The sequence below is a fragment of the Diprion similis genome, chromosome 6, assembly GCF_021155765.1.
Source record: "Diprion similis isolate iyDipSimi1 chromosome 6, iyDipSimi1.1, whole genome shotgun sequence".
Lineage (NCBI taxonomy): Eukaryota > Metazoa > Arthropoda > Insecta > Hymenoptera > Diprionidae > Diprion > Diprion similis.
In genome coordinates, this window is record NC_060110.1 from 4,053,701 (window position 1) to 4,078,247 (window position 24,547).

Here is a 24,547-nt window from a genome sequence, read left to right on the forward strand (position 1 = left end):
TTTTCGCCAAAAATCCAAAGGGGTTAACCTTACTTTTTTCGCGATTTTTGGAGCCCAAAATTTCTGGTCTCCGAATTGATTTGTATGACCGTTTCTAGACTAAATGGAACGTCAGGAACTCAAAAAACACATTTAAAAGAGCGTAGGACCAACAGCAGAGAAATGACGGTGAAAATCTGCAGTTTTTTGACTGTTACTCTTGATCCGTTGCTCGCAGCGTATTGGGACTGCGCTTAATCGATTTCTCTCGCAAAATTACGTCGAAATAGTGCCCTAAAGAATTAATTGCAGCACTTTCCAAAGTTGTTGAAATTTTCGCCAAAAATCCAAAGGGGTTAACCTTACTTTTTTTGCGATTTTTGGAGCCGAAAAATTCTGATCTCCGAATCGATTTGTATGACCGTTTCTTAGCGAAATGGAACGCCGGGAACTCAAAAAACACATTTAAAAGAGCGTAGGACCAACAGCAGAGAGATGACGGTGAAAATCTGCAGTTTTTTGGCTGTAACTTTTGATCCGTTGCTCGCAGCGTATTGGGACTGCGCTCAATCGATTCCTCTCGCAAAATTACGTCGGAATAGTGCCCTGATGAATCAATTGCAGCTTCTTCCAAAATCGTTAAAATTTTCGCCAAAAATCCAAAGGGGTTAACCTTACTTTTTTTGTGATTTTTGGAGCCGAAAATTTCTGGTCTCCGAATTGATTTGTATGACCGTTTGTTGACTAAATGGAACGCCAGGAACTCAAAAAACACATTTAAGAGAGCGTAGGACCAACAGCAGAGAAATGACGGTGAAAATCTGCAGTTTTTTGACTGTAACTTTTGATCCGTTGCTCGCAGCGTATTGGGACTGCGCTCAATCGATTTCTCTCGTAAAATTACGTCGAAATAGTGCCCTGAAGAATCAATTGCAGCACTTTCCAAAGTTGTTGAAATTTTCGCCAAAAATCCAAAGGGGTTAACCTTACTTTTTTAGCGATTTTTGGAGCCGGAAATTTCTGGTCTCCGAATCGATTTGTATGACCGTTTTTTAGCTAAATGGAACGCCAGGAACTCAAAAAACACATCGAAAAGAGCGTAGGACCAACAGCAGAGATATGACAGTGAAAATCTGCAGTTTTTTGGCTGTAACTTTTGATCCGTTGCTCGCAGCGTATTGGGACTGCGCTCAATCGATTTCTCTCGCAAAATTACGTCGGAATAGTGCCCTGATGAATTAATTGCAGCTTCTTCCAAAATCGTTGAAATTTTCGCCAAAAATCCAAAGGGGTTAACCTTACTTTTTTTGCGATTTTTGGAGCCGAAAATTTCTGGTCTCCGAATTGATTTGTATGACCGTTTCTTGACTAAATGGAACGCCAGGAACTCAAAAAACACATTTAAAAGAGCGTAGGACCAACAGCAGAGATATGACAGTGAAAATCTGCAGTTTTTTGGCTGTAACTTTTGATCCGTTGCTCGCAGCGTATTGGGACTGCGCTCAATCGATTTCTCTCGCAAAATTACGTCGGAATAGTGCCCTGATGAATTAATTGCAGCTTCTTCCAAAATCGTTGAAATTTTCGCCAAAAATCCAAAGGGGTTGACCTTACTTTTTTTGCGATTTTTGGAGCCGAAAATTTCTGGTCTCCGAATTGATTTGTATGACCGTTTCTTGACTAAATGGAACGCCAGGAACTCAAAAAACACATTCAAAAGAGCGTAGGACCAACAGCAGAGATATGACAGTGAAAATCTGCAGTTTTTTGGCTGTAACTTTTGATCCGTTGCTCGCAGCGTATTGGGACTGCGCTCAATCGATTTCTCTCGCAAAATTACGTCGGAATAGTGCCCTGAAGAATTAATTGCAGCTCCTTCCAAAATCGTTGAAATTTTCGCCAAAAATCCAAAGGGGTTAACCTTACTTTTTTTGCGATTTTTGGAGCCGAAAATTTCTGGTCTCCGAATTGATTTGTATGACCGTTTCCAGACTAAATGGAACGCCAGGAACTCAAAAAACACATTTGAAAGAGCGTAGGACCAACAGCAGAGAAATGACGGTGAAAATCTGCAGTTTTTTGACTGTAACTTTTGATCCGTTGCTCGCAGCGTATTGGGACTGCGCTCAATCGATTTCTCTCGCAAAATTACGTCGAAATAGTGCCCTGAAGAATCAATTGCAGCACTTTCCAAAGTTGTTGAAATTTTCGCCAAAAATCCAAAGGGGTTAACCTTACTTTTTTTGCGATTTTTGGAGCCGAAAATTTCTGGTCTCCGAATCGATTTGTATGACCGTTTTTTTCGCTAAATGGAACGCCAGGAACTCAAAAAACACATCTCAAAGAGCGTAGGACCAACAGCAGAGATATGACAGTGAAAATCTGCAGTTTTTTGGCTGTAACTTTTGATCCGTTGCTCGCAGCGTATTGGGACTGCGCTCAATCGATTTCTCTCGCAAAATTACGTCGGAATAGTGCCCTGATGAATTAATTGCAGCTTCTTCCAAAATCGTTGAAATTTTCGCCAAAAATCCAAAGGGGTTAACCTTACTTTTTTTGCGATTTTTGGAGCCGAAAATTTCTGGTCTCCGAATTGATTTGTATGACCGTTTCCAGACTAAATGGAACGCCAGGAACTCAAAAAACACATTTGAAAGAGCGTAGGACCAACAGCAGAGAAATGACGGTGAAAATCTGCAGTTTTTTGACTGTAACTTTTGATCCGTTGCTCGCAGCGTATTGGGACTGCGCTCAATCGATTTCTCTCGCAAAATTACGTCGAAATAGTGCCCTGAAGAATCAATTGCAGCACTTTCCAAAGTTGTTGAAATTTTCGCCAAAAATCCAAAGGGGTTAACCTTACTTTTTTTGCGATTTTTGGAGCCGAAAATTTCTGGTCTCCGAATCGATTTGTATGACCGTTTTTTTAGCTAAATGGAACGCCAGGAACTCAAAAAACACATCTCAAAGAGCGTAGGACCAACAGCAGAGATATGACAGTGAAAATCTGCAGTTTTTTGGCTGTAACTTTTGATCCGTTGCTCGCAGCGTATTGGGACTGCGCTCAATCGATTTCTCTCGCAAAATTACGTCGGAATAGTGCCCTGATGAATTAATTGCAGCTTCTTCCAAAATCGTTGAAATTTTCGCCAAAAATCCAAAGGGGTTAACCTTACTTTTTTTGCGATTTTTGGAGCCGTAAATTTCTGGTCACCGAATTGATTTGTATGACCGTTTCTAGACTAAATGGAACGCCAGGAACTCAAAAAACACATTTGAAAGAGCGTAGGACCAACAGCAGAGAAATGACGGTGAAAATCTGCAGTTTTTTGACTGTAACTTTTGATCCGTTGCTCGCAGCGTATTGGGACTGCGCTCAATCGATTTCTCTCGCAAAATTACGTCGAAATGGTGCCCTAAAGAATTATTTGCAGCACTTTCCAAAGTTGTTGAAATTTTCGTCAAAAATCCAAAGGGGTTAACCTTACTTTTTTTGCGATTTTTGGAGCCGAAAATTTCATGTCTCCGAATCGATTCGTATGACCGTTTTTTAGCTTAATGAAACGCCAGGAACTCAAAAAACACATCTAAAAGAGCGTAGGACCAACAGCAGAGATATGACAGTGAAAATCTGCAGTTTTTTGGCTGTAACTTTTGATCCGTTGCTCGCAGCGTATTGGGACTGCGCTCAATCGATTTCTCTCGCAAAATTACGTCGGAATAGTGCCCTGATGAATCAATTGCAGCTTCTTCCAAAATCGTTAAAATTTTCGCCAAAAATCCAAAGGGGTTAACCTTACTTTTTTTGTGATTTTTGGAGCCGAAAATTTCTGGTCTCCGAATTGATTTGTATGACCGTTTGTTGACTAAATGGAACGCCAGGAACTCAAAAAACACATTTAAAAGAGCGTAGGACCAACAGCAGAGAAATGACGGTGAAAATCTGCAGTTTTTTGACTGTAACTTTTGATCCGTTGCTCGCAGCGTATTGGGACTGCGCTCAATCGATTTCTCTCGTAAAATTACGTCGAAATAGTGCCCTGAAGAATCAATTGCAGCACTTTCCAAAGTTGTTGAAATTTTCGCCAAAAATCCAAAGGGGTTAACCTTACTTTTTTAGCGATTTTTGGAGCCGGAAATTTCTGGTCTCCGAATCGATTTGTATGACCGTTTTTTAGCTAAATGGAACGCCAGGAACTCAAAAAACACATCTAAAAGAGCGTAGGACCAACAGCAGAGATATGACAGTGAAAATCCGCAGTTTTTTGGCTGTAACTTTTGATCCGTTGCTCGCAGCGTATTGGGACTGCGCTCAATCGATTTCTCTCGCAAAATTACGTCGGAATAGTGCCCTGATTGATTAATTGCAGCTTCTTCCAAAATCGTTGAAATTTTCGCCAAAAATCCAAAGGGGTTAACCTTACTTTTTTCGCGATTTTTGGAGCCCAAAATTTCTGGTCTCCGAATTGATTTGTATGACCGTTTCTAGACTAAATGGAACGCCAGGAACTCAAAAAACACATTTAAAAGAGCGTAGGACCAACAGCAGAGAAATGACGGTGAAAATCTGCAGTTTTTTGACTGTAACTTTTGATCCGTTGCTCGCAGCGTATTGGGACTGCGCTCAATCGATTTCTCTCGCAAAATTACGTCGAAATAGTGCCCTGAAGAATCAATTGCAGCACTTTCCAAAGTTGTTGAAATTTTCGCCAAAAATCCAAAGGGGTTAACCTTACTTTTTTTGCGATTTTTGGAGCCGAAAATTTCTGGTCTCCGAATCGATTTGTATGACCGTTTTTTTCGCTAAATGGAACGCCAGGAACTCAAAAAACACATCTCAAAGAGCGTAGGACCAACAGCAGAGATATGACAGTGAAAATCTGCAGTTTTTTGGCTGTAACTTTTGATCCGTTGCTCGCAGCGTATTGGGACTGCGCTCAATCGATTTCTCTCGCAAAATTACGTCGGAATAGTGCCCTGATGAATTAATTGCAGCTTCTTCCAAAATCGTTGAAATTTTCGCCAAAAATCCAAAGGGGTTAACCTTACTTTTTTTGCGATTTTTGGAGCCGAAAATTTCTGGTCTCCGAATTGATTTGTATGACCGTTTCCAGACTAAATGGAACGCCAGGAACTCAAAAAACACATTTGAAAGAGCGTAGGACCAACAGCAGAGAAATGACGGTGAAAATCTGCAGTTTTTTGACTGTAACTTTTGATCCGTTGCTCGCAGCGTATTGGGACTGCGCTCAATCGATTTCTCTCGCAAAATTACGTCGAAATAGTGCCCTGAAGAATCAATTGCAGCACTTTCCAAAGTTGTTGAAATTTTCGCCAAAAATCCAAAGGGGTTAACCTTACTTTTTTTGCGATTTTTGGAGCCGAAAATTTCTGGTCTCCGAATCGATTTGTATGACCGTTTTTTTAGCTAAATGGAACGCCAGGAACTCAAAAAACACATCTCAAAGAGCGTAGGACCAACAGCAGAGATATGACAGTGAAAATCTGCAGTTTTTTGGCTGTAACTTTTGATCCGTTGCTCGCAGCGTATTGGGACTGCGCTCAATCGATTTCTCTCGCAAAATTACGTCGGAATAGTGCCCTGATGAATTAATTGCAGCTTCTTCCAAAATCGTTGAAATTTTCGCCAAAAATCCAAAGGGGTTAACCTTACTTTTTTTGCGATTTTTGGAGCCGTAAATTTCTGGTCACCGAATTGATTTGTATGACCGTTTCTAGACTAAATGGAACGCCAGGAACTCAAAAAACACATTTGAAAGAGCGTAGGACCAACAGCAGAGAAATGACGGTGAAAATCTGCAGTTTTTTGACTGTAACTTTTGATCCGTTGCTCGCAGCGTATTGGGACTGCGCTCAATCGATTTCTCTCGCAAAATTACGTCGAAATGGTGCCCTAAAGAATTATTTGCAGCACTTTCCAAAGTTGTTGAAATTTTCGTCAAAAATCCAAAGGGGTTAACCTTACTTTTTTTGCGATTTTTGGAGCCGAAAATTTCATGTCTCCGAATCGATTCGTATGACCGTTTTTTAGCTTAATGAAACGCCAGGAACTCAAAAAACACATCTAAAAGAGCGTAGGACCAACAGCAGAGATATGACAGTGAAAATCTGCAGTTTTTTGGCTGTAACTTTTGATCCGTTGCTCGCAGCGTATTGGGACTGCGCTCAATCGATTTCTCTCGCAAAATTACGTCGGAATAGTGCCCTGATGAATCAATTGCAGCTTCTTCCAAAATCGTTAAAATTTTCGCCAAAAATCCAAAGGGGTTAACCTTACTTTTTTTGTGATTTTTGGAGCCGAAAATTTCTGGTCTCCGAATTGATTTGTATGACCGTTTGTTGACTAAATGGAACGCCAGGAACTCAAAAAACACATTTAAAAGAGCGTAGGACCAACAGCAGAGAAATGACGGTGAAAATCTGCAGTTTTTTGACTGTAACTTTTGATCCGTTGCTCGCAGCGTATTGGGACTGCGCTCAATCGATTTCTCTCGTAAAATTACGTCGAAATAGTGCCCTGAAGAATCAATTGCAGCACTTTCCAAAGTTGTTGAAATTTTCGCCAAAAATCCAAAGGGGTTAACCTTACTTTTTTAGCGATTTTTGGAGCCGGAAATTTCTGGTCTCCGAATCGATTTGTATGACCGTTTTTTAGCTAAATGGAACGCCAGGAACTCAAAAAACACATCTAAAAGAGCGTAGGACCAACAGCAGAGATATGACAGTGAAAATCCGCAGTTTTTTGGCTGTAACTTTTGATCCGTTGCTCGCAGCGTATTGGGACTGCGCTCAATCGATTTCTCTCGCAAAATTACGTCGGAATAGTGCCCTGATTGATTAATTGCAGCTTCTTCCAAAATCGTTGAAATTTTCGCCAAAAATCCAAAGGGGTTAACCTTACTTTTTTCGCGATTTTTGGAGCCCAAAATTTCTGGTCTCCGAATTGATTTGTATGACCGTTTCTAGACTAAATGGAACGCCAGGAACTCAAAAAACACATTTAAAAGAGCGTAGGACCAACAGCAGAGAAATGACGGTGAAAATCTGCAGTTTTTTGACTGTAACTCTTGATCCGTTGCTCGCAGCGTATTGGGACTGCGCTCAATCGATTTCTCTCGCAAAATTACGTCGAAATAGTGCCCTGAAGAATCAATTGCAGCACTTTCCAAAGTTGTTGAAATTTTCGCCAAAAATCCAAAGGGGTTAACCTTACTTTTTTTGCGATTTTTGGAGCCGAAAATTTCTTGTCTCCGAATCGATTTGTATGACCGTTTTCTAGCTGAATGGAACGCCAGGAACTCAAAAAACACATCTAAAAGAGCGTAGGACCAACAGCAGAGATATGACAGTGAAAATCTGCAGTTTTTTGGCTGTAACTTCTGATCCGTTGCTCGCAGCGTATTGGGACTGCGCTCAATCGATTTCTCTCGCAAAATTACGTCGGAATAGTGCCCTGAAGAATTAATTGCAGCTTCTTCCAAAATCGTTGAAATTTTCGCCAAAAATCCAAAGGGGTTAACCTTACTTTTTTTGCGATTTTTGGAGCCGAAAATTTCTGGTCTCCGAATTGATTTGTATGACCGTTTCCAGACTAAATGGAACGCCAGGAACTCAAAAAACACATTTGAAAGAGCGTAGGACCAACAGCAGAGAAATGACGGTGAAAATCTGCAGTTTTTTGACTGTAACTTTTGATCCGTTGCTCGCAGCGTATTGGGACTGCGCTCAATCGATTTCTCTCGCAAAATTACGTCGAAATAGTGCCCTGAAGAATCAATTGCAGCACTTTCCAAAGTTGTTGAAATTTTCTCCAAAAATCCAAAGGGGTTAACCTTACTTTTTTTGCGATTTTTGAGCCGAAAATTTCTGGTCTCCGAATCGATTTGTATGACCGTTTTCTAGCTGAATGGAACGCCAGGAACTCAAAAAACACATCTAAAAGAGCGTAGGACCAACAGCAGAGATATGACAGTGAAAATCTGCAGTTTTTTGGCTGTAACTTTTGATCCGTTGCTCGCAGCGTATTGGGACTGCGCTCAATCGATTTCTCTCGCAAAATTACGTCGGAATAGTGCCCTGATGAATTAATTGCAGCTTCTTCCAAAATCGTTGAAATTTTCGCCAAAAATCCAAAGGGGTTAACCTTACTTTTTTTGCGATTTTTGGAGCCGAAAATTTCTGGTCACCGAATTGATTTGTATGACCGTTTCTAGACTAAATGGAACGCCAGGAACTCAAAAAACACATTTGAAGGAGCGTAGGACCAACAGCAGAGAAATGACGGTGAAAATCTGCAGTTTTTTGACTGTAACTTTTGATCCGTTGCTCGCAGCGTATTGGGACTGCGCTCAATCGATTTCTCTCGCAAAATTACGTCGAAATAGTGCCCTAAAGAATTATTTGCAGCACTTTCCAAAATTGTTGAAATTTTCGCCAAAAATCCAAAGGGGTCAACCTTACTTTTTTTGCGATTTTTGGAGCCGAAAATTTCTGGTCTCCGAATCGATTTGTATGACCGTTTCTTAGCGAAATGGAACGCCAGGAACTCAAAAAACACATTTAAAAGAGCGTAGGACCAACAGCAGAGATATGACAGTGAAACTTTGCAGTTTTTTGGCTGTAACTTTTGATCCGTTGCTCGCAGCGTATTGGGACTGCGCTCAATCGATTTCTCTCGCAAAATTACGTCGGAATAGTGCCCTGATGAATTAATTGCAGCTTCTTCCAAAATCGTTGAAATTTTCGCCAAAAATCCAAAGGGGTTAACCTTACTTTTTTTGCGATTTTTGGAGCCGAAAATTTCTGGTCTCCGAATTGATTTGTATGACCGTTTCTTGACTAAATGGAACGCCAGGAACTCAAAAAACACATTTAAAAGAGCGTAGGACCAACAGCAGAGATATGACAGTGAAAATCTGCAGTTTTTTGGCTGTAACTTTTGATCCGTTGCTCGCAGCGTATTGGGACTGCGCTCAATCGATTTCTCTCGCAAAATTACGTCGGAATAGTGCCCTGAAGAATCAATTGCAGCTTCTTCCAAAATCGTTGAAATTTTCGCCAAAAATCCAAAGGGGTTAACCTTACTTTTTTTGCGATTTTTGGAGCCGAAAATTTCTGGTCTCCGAATTGATTTGTATGACCGTTTCCAGACTAAATGGAACGCCAGGAACTCAAAAAACACATTTGAAAGAGCGTAGGACCAACAGCAGAGAAATGACGGTGAAAATCTGCAGTTTTTTGACTGTAACTTTTGATCCGTTGCTCGCAGCGTATTGGGACTGCGCTCAATCGATTTCTCTCGCAAAATTACGTCGAAATAGTGCCCTGAAGAATCAATTGCAGCACTTTCCAAAGTTGTTGAAATTTTCGCCAAAAATCCAAAGGGGTTAACCTTACTTTTTTTGCGATTTTTGGAGCCGAAAATTTCTGGTCTCCGAATTGATTCGTATGACCGTTTTTTAGCTTAATGAAACGCCAGGAACTCAAAAAACACATCTAAAAGAGCGTAGGACCAACAGCAGAGATATGACAGTGAAAATCTGCAGTTTTTTGGCTGTAACTTTTGATCCGTTGCTCGCAGCGTATTGGGACTGCGCTCAATCGATTTCTCTCGCAAAATTACGTCGGAATAGTGCCCTGATGAATTAATTGCAGCTTCTTCCAAAATCGTTGAAATTTTCGCCAAAAATCCAAAGGGGTTAACCTTACTTTTTTTGCGATTTTTGGAGCCGAAAATTTCTGGTCTCCGAATTGATTTGTATGACCGTTTCTTGACTAAATGGAACGCCAGGAACTCAAAAAACACATTTAAAAGAGCGTAGGACCAACAGCAGAGATATGACAGTGAAAATCTGCAGTTTTTTGGCTGTAACTTTTGATCCGTTGCTCGCAGCGTATTGGGACTGCGCTCAATCGATTTCTCTCGCAAAATTACGTCGGAATAGTGCCCTGAAGAATTAATTGCAGCTTCTTCCAAAATCGTTGAAATTTTCGCCAAAAATCCAAAGGGGTTAACCTTACTTTTTTTGCGATTTTTGGAGCCGAAAATTTCTGGTCTCCGAATTGATTTGTATGACCGTTTCCAGACTAAATGGAACGCCAGGAACTTAAAAAACACATTTGAAAGAGCGTAGGACCAACAGCAGAGAAATGACGGTGAAAATCTGCAGTTTTTTGACTGTAACTTTTGATCCGTTGCTCGCAGCGTATTGGGACTGCGCTCAATCGATTTCTCTCGCAAAATTACGTCGAAATAGTGCCCTGAAGAATCAATTGCAGCACTTTCCAAAGTTGTTGAAATTTTCGCCAAAAATCCAAAGGGGTTAACCTTACTTTTTTTGCGATTTTTGGAGCCGAAAATTTCTGGTCTCCGAATCGATTTGTATGACCGTTTTCTAGCTGAATGGAACGCCAGGAACTCAAAAAACACATCTAAAAGAGCGTAGGACCAACAGCAGAGATATGACAGTGAAAATCTGCAGTTTTTTGGCTGTAACTTTTGATCCGTTGCTCGCAGCGTATTGGGACTGCGCTCAATCGATTTCTCTCGCAAAATTACGTCGGAATAGTGCCCTGATGAATTAATTGCAGCTTCTTCCAAAATCGTTGAAATTTTCGCTAAAAATCCAAAGGGGTTAACCTTACTTTTTTTGCGATTTTTGGAGCCGAAAATTTCTGGTCTCCGAATTGATTTGTATGACCGTTTCTTGACTAAATGGAACGCCAGGAACTCAAAAAACACATTTAAAAGAGCGTAGGACCAACAGCAGAGATATGACAGTGAAAATCTGCAGTTTTTTGGCTGTAACTTTTGATCCGTTGCTCGCAGCGTATTGGGACTGCGCTCAATCGATTTCTCTCGCAAAATTACGTCGGAATAGTGCCCTGAAGAATCAATTGCAGCTTCTTCCAAAATCGTTGAAATTTTCGCCAAAAATCCAAAGGGGTTAACCTTACTTTTTTTGCGATTTTTGGAGCCGAAAATTTCTGGTCTCCGAATTGATTTGTATGACCGTTTCCAGACTAAATGGAACGCCAGGAACTCAAAAAACACATTTGAAAGAGCGTAGGACCAACAGCAGAGAAATGACGGTGAAAATCTGCAGTTTTTTGACTGTAACTTTTGATCCGTTGCTCGCAGCGTATTGGGACTGCGCTCAATCGATTTCTCTCGCAAAATTACGTCGAAATAGTGCCCTGAAGAATCAATTGCAGCACTTTCCAAAGTTGTTGAAATTTTCGCCAAAAATCCAAAGGGGTTAACCTTACTTTTTTTGCGATTTTTGGAGCCGAAAATTTCTGGTCTCCGAATTGATTTGTATGACCGTTTCTTGACTAAATGGAACGCCAGGAACTCAAAAAACACATTTAAAAGAGCGTAGGACCAACAGCAGAGATATGACAGTGAAAATCTGCAGTTTTTTGGCTGTAACTTTTGATCCGTTGCTCGCAGCGTATTGGGACTGCGCTCAATCAATTTCTCTCGCAAAATTACGTCGGAATAGTGCCCTGATGAATTAATTGCAGCTTCTTCCAAAATCGTTGAAATTTTCGCCAAAAATCCAAAGGGGTTAACCTTACTTTTTTTGCGATTTTTGGAGCCGAAAATTTCTGGTCTCCGAATTGATTTGTATGACCGTTTCTTGACTAAATGGAACGCCAGGAACTCAAAAAACACATTTAAAAGAGCGTAGGACCAACAGCAGAGATATGACAGTGAAAATCTGCAGTTTTTTGGCTGTAACTTTTGATCCGTTGCTCGCAGCGTATTGGGACTGCGCTCAATCGATTTCTCTCGCAAAATTACGTCGGAATAGTGCCCTGAAGAATTAATTGCAGCTTCTTCCAAAATCGTTGAAATTTTCGCCAAAAATCCAAAGGGGTTAACCTTACTTTTTTTGCGATTTTTGGAGCCGAAAATTTCTGGTCTCCGAATTGATTTGTATGACCGTTTCCAGACTAAATGGAACGCCAGGAACTCAAAAAACACATTTGAAAGAGCGTAGGACCAACAGCAGAGAAATGACGGTGAAAATCTGCAGTTTTTTGACTGTAACTTTTGATCCGTTGCTCGCAGCGTATTGGGACTGCGCTCAATCGATTTCTCTCGCAAAATTGCGTCGAAATAGTGCCCTGAAGAATCAATTGCAGCACTTTCCAAAGTTGTTGAAATTTTCGCCAAAAATCCAAAGGGGTTAACCTTACTTTTTTTGCGATTTTTGGAGCCGAAAATTTCTGGTCTCCGAATTGATTTGTATGACCGTTTCTTGACTAAATGGAACGCCAGGAACTCAAAAAACACATTTAAAAGATCGTAGGACCAACAGCAGAGAAATGACGGTGAAAATCTGCAGTTTTTTGGCTGTAACTTTTGATACGTTGCTTGCAGCGTATCGGGACTGCGCTCAATCGATTTCTCTCGCAAAATAATGTCGGAATAGTGCCTGAAGGAATTCATCGCACCACCTTCCAGAATCGTCAAAATTTTAGCGGAAAATCCAACGGGCACTACTTATTCCATAATTTTTGGAGCCAAGAATTTTTGGCTCGGCATTAATTTGAATGCCCCTTACTGGATTAATTGGACGCCCAGGCACTCAGAACACCCAACAAAAAAAGCGTAGGATCAACAGCAGAGAAATACAACGCAATCACCAGCAGCAGAAAAATGGAGAAAATACGTCTTTCGTTTTTTGGCTGTAATTTTTGATCGGATCGAAAAGTTTCTGTCTCGGAATCGATTTGTTAGGCACCATTTGGTTTAATTCGACCCCCAAGAATGCAGAAAACTCACCAAAAGAAGCTCAGGGCCTATAACAGAGAACTGATGGAGGTGTTGCCAGCAGCAGAGACAGTATCGAAAGGATGTGTCGTTTCGAGGCCGTCACTTTCGACCCCTTGCTCGGAGCGTCTTTGACCTGTGCTTCATCGATTCCATTCGCAACATTACGACGGAATAGAGCATGAAAGAAATAATTGCAGCATTTCATCAAGTCGCCAAATATTTCTACCAAAAATCCAGAAGTGTGAGCCAGATATTTGTTTCTTTGACCCAAATATCCGTATTCCAAAAACTATTTAAGTGACTGTAACTTGATCATCACGATGGTTACACAGTAACGCAAAAAAGACATCAAAATAGCTATGAATTGACAATTGACCAAATACGACGAAAACACAGAAAGTTGTTTAATCATTCAGTGTATTTTAATGTAAATTTCATGTAACAGTATAATCTCATGTATGTACATATTGTTTCCATCGCAGCTGCATTGCATTCGTGTGCAGGGCACAACCTAATATATACTCTCAAGCTTTATTAATAACCATCTCATATACTACTATACATATGCTCCGTAGCGTGATATGTCTTATTCTCTTTCATCTTAAGATCATAGCTCTATTATGTGATTTTCGATCATTATCTATGTTCTTTTACGTACTTCACCAGTAATTTCCAACTGATTCGCGTACCATACATTGACACCCACACACGTATACCAGGATTAAGCCATGATAAATATACTAAAACTGAACTTCAACGAAACTACCTAGCTATCAATTTATCACTTTGCTCCCCTATTCCTTTCAGAACGTGGTGCAAAGTTCATATTTCTTGGCCGTTCCTTTCAATCTGTAGTACGCAGCGAGTCGAGACTGCGCAATCGGTTTCTATAGCAAAATCACGTCGATATAGTGCATTAAGGAATCGATTCCAGCACCGTCCAAAATCATTGAAATGCGACGGCTCATCACGTGACTTTGCTACTGCGCATCACCGTTTAGAGAACACTTTGTTTCCTTAGACCATGTAATAAATGTTGGTTGAGTAGAGTTAAGTAATCTAGTATAAATACAGCTGGATGAACGTTCAATCGTGAATTCATCAATTTCACGATCAATTGATTCATAGATATAATTCTTGAAATCCAGGAAGTTGAACGCTGCATTCTACCTATGAGGCTGGCTTACGTTGTTCCAAGGGCTTGGGTATTTCTCTGACACCAACGAGTCCATCGGACACGAGGCTCGGCATTTCAGGATTTGATGTCAAGTTAGAATTCTCGTTCACATTTATCCATTCGATGCGACTGAAAATTCAAACATATTGTGAATTATAATTGCCACCAACTTATGGAGTAGTGCAAGTTGAATGGTTTTCGAATGATAACCATCAAAGAATTGGTATAGCTAAAGGCCGACTTCTGCGTACCCGAAAACTAAAACGTCTTTCTGATTTGCTTTCCGTCTTTGGTTTGGATCAGTCTGAATGACGATATTTCTTGTATCAATTATAATTGGGTCTCAGAATCAGACCTACAAGTCTCTTTATACACGGTAGCAAGTGGATATATATACATTCCAGATGGAATCAAGTTAGCTAATTATCATTCCAACATCGATTCACTGTACATAAATCTAGACACATAGACACTTTCTATTAGCGCTAAATGACATACCTTGTCGGTATATCTGAGGAGACAAAGTCTTCTGATTTTTCTGAATACGCGCCAACCATTTCTTCCCCCTCCCCCACCTCCTCACTGTCATCGGACAAATCGTAGTAGTCACCTCCACCGTCGTCATACTCGTCGTCTGCTTCTCCCAGAACGATTGTAGCTGTGGTGGTTAGCTTCGTTTCATCGCGAGACACTTGTGCGTTCGTTTCCTGGTCTGTTATTGAATCAGGACCTCCGCCTCTGTTAGGATCCAATTTTTCGATCTGGTATTTGCTGTCAAAAATAATTCTGTCGGCTGCGATCCCGTCCTGTTTGCTTTTGTAACTGCCAATATTTTTATTCAGATCATACGGCGCATTGACGTAGCCATTACTATCTTTGATCGCAGTCAAGTTTTCGTCCGGATATCGGTGCAAAACATTTTTTTCATAGTACAGCTGTCCCGGTCGTTTTCGTTCGTCTGAAATTTGATGGCTTAATTCAATCTCGTACGTATGCTTGTGTTCTGCAATGTCAGCAGGGTGATCACGTCCCACCTGGTGCAATGGTTTTGGAATTTCTCTTTCATTCTGAACTGGTTGTCTCTGTTTGATGGGGTAATGACTTCCGGTATCGATCTCAGTGATTATGCTAACGCCCTGTTTTTTGAACGGTCTGGGGTTGATGTTCGCCTCGGCATTGTGTATCTGATACTCCGTGTCGTAGTGATGATAGGACGTAAGATACTTCTTCGTTGTTGCCGAAAACTCAGTCCAGTATCCACCATCCGGTCTCGACGATGGGGATGCCGGTCTGGATTGCGAGGGTTTCCCGTAGGGCGGGTTAACTGAGGGTTGAACGGGAACATCAACCCAACCACCAACATCGCTTTGACTTGGTCTGCTGTTCCAACTGTATTCGTAGATCGTATCCCCGGTCCAGCTTTGGTCGTAGATCGGTTTCTGGGGAGTGATTTGGTCGTCAGCTTCATGGATTGGCTTCACCACGGAATATGAAGCGGTGGATGGGTTAGAAGACCCATAGTAACCCTGGGATTGCGGAGGGTTATGCTGCTGATGATACTGGTTCTTGTGACTCTGAGGTCGGTCTTGATCATAATAATAGGGATCGGGACGTTGCGTCGGGATTGGCTTCTTATAAGTCGTATAAAAGGTGTAAAGAGTTGATCTCTGAGTTGTGGTGGCGGGAAACTCATCGAAAAAAGAATTGCTCGGCGCATAACTGTTTGTTGGTCGAGAAGCGAAACCGTAACTTGGGGGGTTCGGGTTGCTGGGGTCATTGGAACTATGCGGGATGTAAGGTCTCGGATAAGATGTAGGGTTCCCATAGCTCGATGGCTTCGATTGAGGCTTCGATTGAGGCTTCGGTTTGGGCCTAGGCACCGGCCTGTGGGCCGTCTGTGGTATGGAAACGGGATTGGGCTCAGTATCGTCGTAATAAATTGGTCTTGGCGATGTGTACCAGTCGTCGTAGGTCACCGGTCTCTCAATCGGCCTGGCAGTCGACGCGTGGTTCGGTTTGAACGGATCACCGTTGGACTGGGTGAACTGAAAATTGCTCCCTTTTATTGAGTCACTCACAAAAACGGGTGAGTTCACCGCGTGGTTTTGCACAAGTATGGTAAGATTTTCATGCGTATCCGAGGGCCGTCTGATCACAACTTTGTTTTGCTGATTCACTCCAGTCCTCACCGGCTTAAAAAATGGGAAGAACGTCTTTTCCTCTGAGCTGAGTCTCGCTTGTGCTTCGGCGCTTTGTTGTTCGACGGTGGAAACTGGACTAATTAATTTGGCTTGTGAATTACTATCGTTAGTTTCGTCTCCCAGATGATCTTTTCTTCTGTTTCCCTTACGAATCTTCGAGCTATTTCTTGTTCTCGTTCTGTGTTTGGTTCGTTGTTCTGGTGGCAACCTCTCGGCCCAGGGATCCAAGTTGAAAGTACCAATAATCTCAGTGTCACATGAAATCCTGTCATTTCTTGCCGTGTCCGGTGTCAGAAAAACGAACGGCTGTATAGTTTCAATGCTTTCCGTACTTTTACACAATATTTGCGCGAGTGTGATGCGCTTGATCTGCTGTAGCTGCGCGGCAGTAAAGCTACTCTCTCTATTTGGATTTTCGTACCAGAACCTGTCTCCTCTACGAAGATTGCTGAACTGCTGTGCAATTATGCAGGCAAACGTTGGCCCCACAAGCCCACCAGGGACTGGTTTTTCAGCTAATCCAGCTGGGAACAAGTCTATGTCTTCTATGGAGGAGTAGAGAAACCTAAACTTCTTTGCTGTTGATGCTGACATGACACGATTCAAGTCTTCCCAGCTTCTGACTGGCGATAAGCCGCAGGGTTCACGCCAGTCTACATAAGGTGGCAACCCGTGGTCTCTTCCTCGCTGGATGTTCAACGAGGCAAGATCCATCCCAAATCCAAAACTCGGAGTTTCGAACAAATGGTTTGTCAATTCTTCTGTTATGAACTCGTCTCTTCTTTGAGACGGCTGATTTATTAGACCAAGAAGAAGACGATCTAAAGCACCGACGGTGTGGAGGTTCACTGGGTTGTTGAACTCATCGTGGATTGTAACATCTGGAGTAAAAACCGAAGACTTTCAAGTTTTTATCAAACTATAGATGCATGCCTAGATATATATAGATATGAATATACGTACTGTTGAATATCGGACGATGATTAGTATCGTATCTCACAAAACTATGCTGAACCAAAGAGTGACCAAATCGATAGGCCGCGGCAGCGAAACCATTAGCTATATTAGGGTTGACCGTGGAATCGTACCCCTGGTAGTACCCTTTCCTCTTAATTTCCAAATCGAAAATTTTGATGACTTCAGGACCTAAAATAAATTTTTTAGATGATTTGGCGATCCACCTTCGATTGTTTTCCGGTACACATACCTAATACAATGGGGAGGAATTCGCGATACGTAATATGCTGTACAATGGCTCCGATAATTCGTCTAGTTTCTTGAAACAATTTTTCATCGCTCCAGTGTGGATTCAGGGCTGCCAATTCGGTTGCGATTCTATTGTGTTGCCTGAGAAATATAACGTGCAGTGATATCAACGCTGGTTGTTCGGTAAGTCGTCCATCGCCTGCTCGGAAGCAGCTTGTGTCTATCGACCCGCGTCTGCATAGATCACTTTCCTGCCTGGGAAGAAGGGGCTTCCTCGATTGAATTTTCCCGTATTGTAGAAGGCCTGAAAAATTGCACAAGAAACAATGTATCAATTAACCAGCTTGCAGATTCACGTGCTCTGCATAAACTAGAATTTTAATTTTACGAAAATAACTAGCTAAAATATTTTTAAAGGTAAAAAAGTATTTTATCGGAAAGATGGAAAGGATTATGCATGGTTCACCATTTAGAAAAGCTACACCTATATGCGTGTGATACAATTGAATAGAATATAGACTAACCATTCCTGAAGAGTCTTAGACTGTCGCTTGTCTGTACGTTGCTGCCATAGACGGTGGACGCATCCAAGTAACTCGTAACCTGCGAGAGTTGGTCCCTGGGGCCGAATCCACAGTCTTCTCGTGGTGCTGGTCCACTTCGAACGAATTCTAAACATCGCACACCCAGAGGACCGTAGAACCTGTCCGTAGCTGGTACCGGAATGGGCAGACACTCGGGATGCTACAGAAATAAATTTTTATAACGCATGCACGATTTTCGTGTTTTTATGACCCACTAAGAGGAACTAAATTGACCGTTTTCAGACCGGCAGACATAAAAAATAATTAATAACGCTTGCTACACCGAGCAGCGGGCGTCTTCCATTTTTTTTTTTTTTTTGCCCGCTTATGGGTTTATATCTCGATCGTAATACTTCAAATGAAACCATTAAGTTTTACTTTAATGCCTGTTTTTGGTACCAATTTGAATAAAGGAGACCACGGTAAAATAATTCCCCTCAGGGAAAGTCAGGTAAAGTGGACCAGTATCTAATGATCATTTTTACTCTTCTTTGCAGTTCAGTTTATTTTTAAACACAGTGACTTTTTTTATAGACGAGATGTTGTAAGTTATGTTTTATTTTTTATTAGCACCTCTTGTGCTTTTTCTATTCCGAACTCGTTTAACCCAGTAATTTTGGAATGTAAACATTCAAGTTGCCTAATTTCTGATTCTGAGATGGTTAACTTTTTCGATAAGCCAGTTAGTGGGCAAATAATTGTTCGCCGATCACTCTTATTTGGATACGAAGATAAGTAACTAAGAAAAAATCACTTCGTTATGATGTAGATATTACCATGAATTCCGGAGGCTGGAAAGATCCCCCTCCGTTCAAACAACATTGAGGAATAGTTCCATTGAAGGCTGTGCCCTGTCCGGTTGCTGAAGAGAAGTGCATGAAAAAGATCAGAATTAATTCATCTGCGCTATACGAAGAGAACATTGGATTTTCAATTCGCACAACAGCTTCGTAACTAACCCGTGATATCGTGATCGACAAACTGCCCCCACTGCATCAACATGTGGGTAACAGAAGCCAGGGGAATATCGTGGTCTTGGTGAATAAAACTGGATATTTCTCTTGGGCTCGGTAGCAATGTTCCATTCGTAGATCTGCGGATAGATTGAATCCCATCGTCATAGGCGGGATTAAGAAACCTGCAAAAATTGATACAGTTATATGCGAGTAGCTTTTTCATTACTCTTGGATTGGGTCACTTTTGTTATTTCACGAAACAAAAAAAGCGTTTTTACTTCATGAAGATCCAATCTTCTCAAACACACGACGTAACCAAATTGTGTTCGCTATCGAAGAATTGATCTAGTATATTGCAACCACATGGTTAACCCAGTTCATCACGATGAAAGACGATCCGTTTTTGTTGGACAGTGATCTCGTTACGGCAAACATTGATACAAATAAAACCGACGTACCTTTGCATTGCCGACATAGCTGAACCCCACCAAAGTTCATTGGGGTTGTTGCAGCTACCGTCGCTCGTACGATATCTCAGACTTGCCGGAGGACACGGGGGAATTCCTCGTCGAGGACATTGACGATGGAGAGCCGTGCGTCGTGTGTGTTTTACGAGTGTCTCTGTTCTGCTTATTTTTGGATGTCTGTAAGGCACATGAACCCGATAGCGATAACTCAAGCGGTAAATTAACTGTGCATTGAATGTGTGCTCAACGAGAACACATCTAACTAAAGTTGCTAAAATAAAGTTTCTTGATAAAAGGTTTATTGACTCACTTGCTAACAAACGACTTGGCACTTTCGAGAGCGGCAAAGCCGAATTTCGCAAGTTGTCTGGCTTCTTCAGTCTGATCGTTGAACGAGGCTACGTAGCGTGCTGGGTTATCATCGGTTAGAAACAATCCTGCAAATGTTAAAGTAAAGAAATAACAGTCGTTTCCAAATATGCAACGACTAAATTAGTATACAGTTGACGGTGAGAACATGAACTAGAGTGGCCCTATATCAGAAAGAGATGCACACAAGTTGCGATTTTCATATAGCAACTCCTGACCTAGTTCAACTCACAGTTAGTCTGGTATATAACCTCATGGGCGGGTTCTCTACAACTCATAATCAATAATTAACGGTCGTAAAAATAGTTGGCTTGCAGTAACGGAACTGCGTTCTTGAATCTGTCCATGCGCGCCATCTTAACCATCGATAGTAAACACCTAGATAAAAAGTAAACACCTTCTAATTGTACCATCACTATGTGATTCAAAGAAGCAAGACACGTTTAATGGTCATGATATGGACCGTAAATATGAAATGCTGAATGGCAACGGTGAAACTTAGCAGATTGATCGTCCGACTGCAAATCTGAAGTAAATCGGTCAAGTCCTATTTAAGATACCGTAGGCACCGTAAAAGGTATCACAAAGCGAAATGTTTGTCGATATTATTAAAAACAATTCTTCCTGTCAACCAAAAGTGATTCTAATTGAAAAAAAAAACTTAAAGCGATCTTGATCTACATACTTTTGAATAAAGAAAACATCAATCGAATTGAATAATTGGACAATTCCCAATAAATTCACCCCCTTTAAGCAGATCTCAAATAGGTGATGTAGTGATTCGAGAAGATTTGGCAAGCTTTCATCGTTAAAATCACTTGACGTGGGAGAGTTTGACATTTCATGGTCAGTTTCGAGTACATTGGTTCTCCTTACTTGCAGACGAAAATATCATCGTGATCCGTAATGGTAATGGGGTGCAATTATTTTACCCATGCTCAGCCTGCTAAGTTTCATCGCTTACTCTCTGTACAGTCCACGAAAGGTATGGAGTACCTACGCAACTACTGACCCATTGAGAACAGTTTCGGTTCGGTGATGAAGTACAGGTTGTTCATGGCCTCGAGCCCGAAGTTGGTGGCTTCTATGACATCTTTGTCTATTGACTCGAGGTTCTCATTGTCAGGCGCGGTCCTCTCATCGCCTCGTTTTCTGACCTCTACATCTTCGGCAGCCATCTTACTCCAAGTCGAAAATGGAAGATAGCTGTCATCCTGTCCGTTGTTCGCGTCTTCCGTCTTCTTTATCAACCCTTCCAGTAGAATTGGCCTGAAGGTTGTCTCGCGGTAAACAGCAGTCGTACCGTTGATGGGGTAAAGCAGAATTTTGGAAAAGTTGTCAAGAGTTTCACGGTAAGGGTTCGATGTCCGCGAGAACGTTTCAGAGGGTGCCTCGCCATCCATCGTCGAGATCCTCGTAAACTCCGGCTCGATTCTGGCTCCCTTTTCTTGCGATTCCAGACCCCCCACGTCTCTCCTCACGGGGAAAGGACGAGACTCATTTTTCGTCGACAAGTTGTTCTCAATTGCTCCGTTTCTTGAAACATTCGTCAAGTCTCTCTCGACAGGAATAAATCTGACGCTCTGGTTATTCCCACTCGTGATCCTCGACGAAGAGGTCACCGCTCCCTTGTCAGATTTCAGGACTTTGGCTGTCGTTGACTCCAGCTCGCTGTTAGCCACATCGAAACTCGTGGCACCATGGTGCGTCGTGACGTCATCAGTGGTCCCTGGAGTCCTGGTCAAATTTGTTTCAACTTTGGCTAGTTCTTTGGTTTTCGCTTCAGTGGGTATCAGTGTGGTTTGTACTTTGTGGCCATTTTTATCGGCTCCAATTTCGGTGGAGGATGGAGAACTCGATGCGTTGTATTTTGTGTTGCGTGCGAGGGTCGGTGATACCAGTAAAAGGACGATGAAAACGGGTCTGCACATTACGAGAGATTTATTATTAGTCGGGTAAACGTTGAGGCACATTTCGATATGGATTGGTATAATAAATAGCTTGTCAGTCGAATATACGGGAATTCTTGGAGCGGCAATAACAGGTTCACATTAAAAAAACCTGTATTTTGGTAAAACTTTTCTTGTTCAGATCAACTTTTTCTTATTCTGCAGTTCAACGACCGATGTGAGGAATTATGAGTAGGTCAAGATTATAGTTGCTAATTATGAACGGTCCGAATGTTTAAGTCCAAAAGTATTTTGCGGTAAAAACTTGCACTTCGATGCAGTGGAAGAAAATAAATTTTGGAAACATCAAGGAAATAAACGCATTTACTAAATAAATTTGCTTGGAGGTTAAAAAGTTGCAATTTCCTAGAATTCCTCATCTCACAAGCACCATTGTTATACATTCCATTCCGATTCACTCCCAATTATAAGATTATTGGATACTGAGTTCACAAAATTCAGAAAAGTTTAAAATTTTGTACACAAATTCATCCATGTGTAAATATGAACAAAATTGTCGATAGAATTTCTTATAAAAATGTCCACAATCAATCGATATTCAAAAATATCCAGATACTTAATTTTTTTTTCAACTTTTCGGAAGAATAACCGTTTTTGGTGCGTGAAATTTTTTTTTCTCACTTTGTCAGCTATGCATTTACTCTATTTTAAAAGGTCGTAGCTTATGATCAACATATAACAGGTATGATAAGTCTACAATATTACTAAACCATGGTGGTTTATAAACTTAGATGGCGCAGTGTCAAATGTGATACTATTCAACATATAGATATACAATAACACCTGACAAATCAACATCCGACAGCCTTGTACGTTATTTTGAAAGTTCAAAACTAAAAGCTCGTAAGAAATACTTTTTCTCATATATTTCGACTCTGTTATCTAACGCATGTAGATTTTAACTGTTGTCTACAAATATAGTAGATCTATTTCCATTTGCTGCTTCGAATTTTATATTCATTATTTCACTTCTCACTGTGCCTTTCGTCAAGCGCATAAATTTGTATTGTCAATTTTATTATGCATGTACCTTGCAACTCGCAGACTACAAAGATGTTTTTTGGGACAGATGGCTATTTTCTCCTGATTTTCAAAATTGTTCATACCATCACGCTTGCGGTATGAAAAGTTATTTGCAGTAGTTGTTACAAAGAAAAATATTGCATCGAATGAAAAAACCAAAACTCTGGATAAATTCAACAAAATACGCTCACGCTAGAATACAGATCTATTTTGAAGATTCCACCCACAGACAAAAAAAAAATCAGAAAAATTGTTTAACAACAGAAATACACTAAAAGTTCATCATACATATGCCAGTCATAAACTAAGTGTGCTGCACGCATGATATGAATGAATAAAATGATATCGAGTTCAGAAGAGGCAACTTGTTGGGCTTCTACTGTAGCAGAGGAACTCGGTATTCGACCCGATGTTTTAACGGTAATTTTTCGTAGTGAAAAACTCGGCTAATCGCAATAAGCTGTGTTAGTGTCTCATTTATGATTCGCACAAACTTGATGTTCGAATAAAAATTTTTGCCTACAAATGTCATATAAATGATGCCATCAACTCTTTTTCGGTCATGACTTTGACCTTCTTATTATCAGTGGAAATTTAACGTAAAGTCTGTTCCAATCCAACGTTGCATATTCATCGAGTTGTCGTAATGTGTCAGAGAAACTTGAAGCTGATTGTGAGCTGTATTGTCAAATGCAATTTCCGTCGACAAGGGAAAGCTGTCTGTGTTTTGTCTTACATGATACATCGCTACTTTGAAAGGTGAGTTTTTAATGTTTGCAGTAAATTAAATACGAGATTAGTTCATCGCAGCCACATTGTTATAATTATTTCGTAACTTTTGTACTTATTTAATGGACTGATAAGCAAAAATATCAGCAAGTCTGCTCTGTCGTTAAATATGAGTAAAAACGGGTGCATTAACTACCCTCGAGGTTGAAATAATTTATGTTGATACGCAACATAGAGATATGGAGTCAATTCTATCCCATAAATAAATAATTTCTTACAGCAATGGTGAAATTGTAATTACTCCGTTTCCCTTTTAATGCAATACATTGTTAAAGTTGTGTGCATAAGCTTTGGCTTTTCCTGATCGTACAAAGAGAAGAATTGTGGGTTTAAAAATTGTTCATTTCAATTTCAAAAGTGCTCACAAGCAAATTCTAATCACATCCACTTATGAATTAATTCTTATTTGAAGTCCTATATGTACCTGAACGACATTTCAAACAGCTCCAAAAACTTCATACTGTTATAGGTATATATACTGCTAAATTATAATTGATATTGAAGTTAACAATAAGATGCGGTCAGACTTACAGACTTCCGATTCTCATCTCGTCGAAGAAATCTTCGTGAACAACTTATATCTTTCACAAATTCATAATATTTTCACGCACCCTTGATTTCTGTTTAAAAATTATCTATATTTTTTTATATATACCGATAGAGAAAAACATCAAAAATAGAACAAGCAACGTCGAATAAAGCACAGCGCAGAAACGCAATGATTGAAAAGTCTTGAAGATGATAGGCGGACGGTGAACTGGTGAACGGCAGGGCATCAACTAACTCGCGAACAACTCAGAGTGCCCATCTTATCCGTAGGATATGCTATGCCTCAGGCAACAAGTGCGTGTTTTTTTTACAGTTCCTCATTTTTATTCAATTTATTTTTTGTCCCACGTTTTTGCACGTTTTTACTGTTATAATCGGCATCTTTGATATTACAGTCACCTGGCTCTCATCAGACCTTACATATCGTGATTAAGGCCCTGGACCTGAATTATTCGAAAAGATTCATGAGTAT

General features: G+C 40.7%; 1 protein-coding gene across 1 annotated transcript; it reads right to left on the bottom strand.

The window, feature by feature from the left end:
* Positions 1–13,845: 13,845 nt before the first annotated feature.
* Positions 13,846–24,296, bottom strand: LOC124407631. The gene is made up of 11 exons (XM_046883936.1): positions 24,058–24,296; positions 20,757–21,667; positions 19,686–19,812; positions 19,367–19,552; positions 18,912–19,090; positions 18,729–18,814; positions 17,893–18,112; positions 17,370–17,672; positions 17,126–17,308; positions 14,460–17,043; positions 13,846–14,090 (listed from the first exon to the last, which is right to left on the bottom strand). The coding sequence occupies exons 1-11, from the start codon at positions 24,072–24,074 to the stop codon at positions 13,955–13,957; spliced, it is 4,932 nt and encodes a 1,643-aa protein (XP_046739892.1). The 5' UTR covers positions 24,075–24,296; the 3' UTR covers positions 13,846–13,954.
* Positions 24,297–24,547: the final 251 nt, after the last annotated feature.

Excerpts from the sequence above, each read along its gene's own strand:
- LOC124407631 (XM_046883936.1), bottom strand. Across the intron at positions 19,553-19,685 it reads GCCAAGTCGTTTGTTAGCAA|ACATCCAAAAATAAGCAGAA; the intron begins GTGAGTCAATAA and ends TGTGCCTTACAG. Across the intron at positions 17,309-17,369 it reads ATTCCTCCCCATTGTATTAG|GTCCTGAAGTCATCAAAATT; the intron begins GTATGTGTACCG and ends AATTTATTTTAG.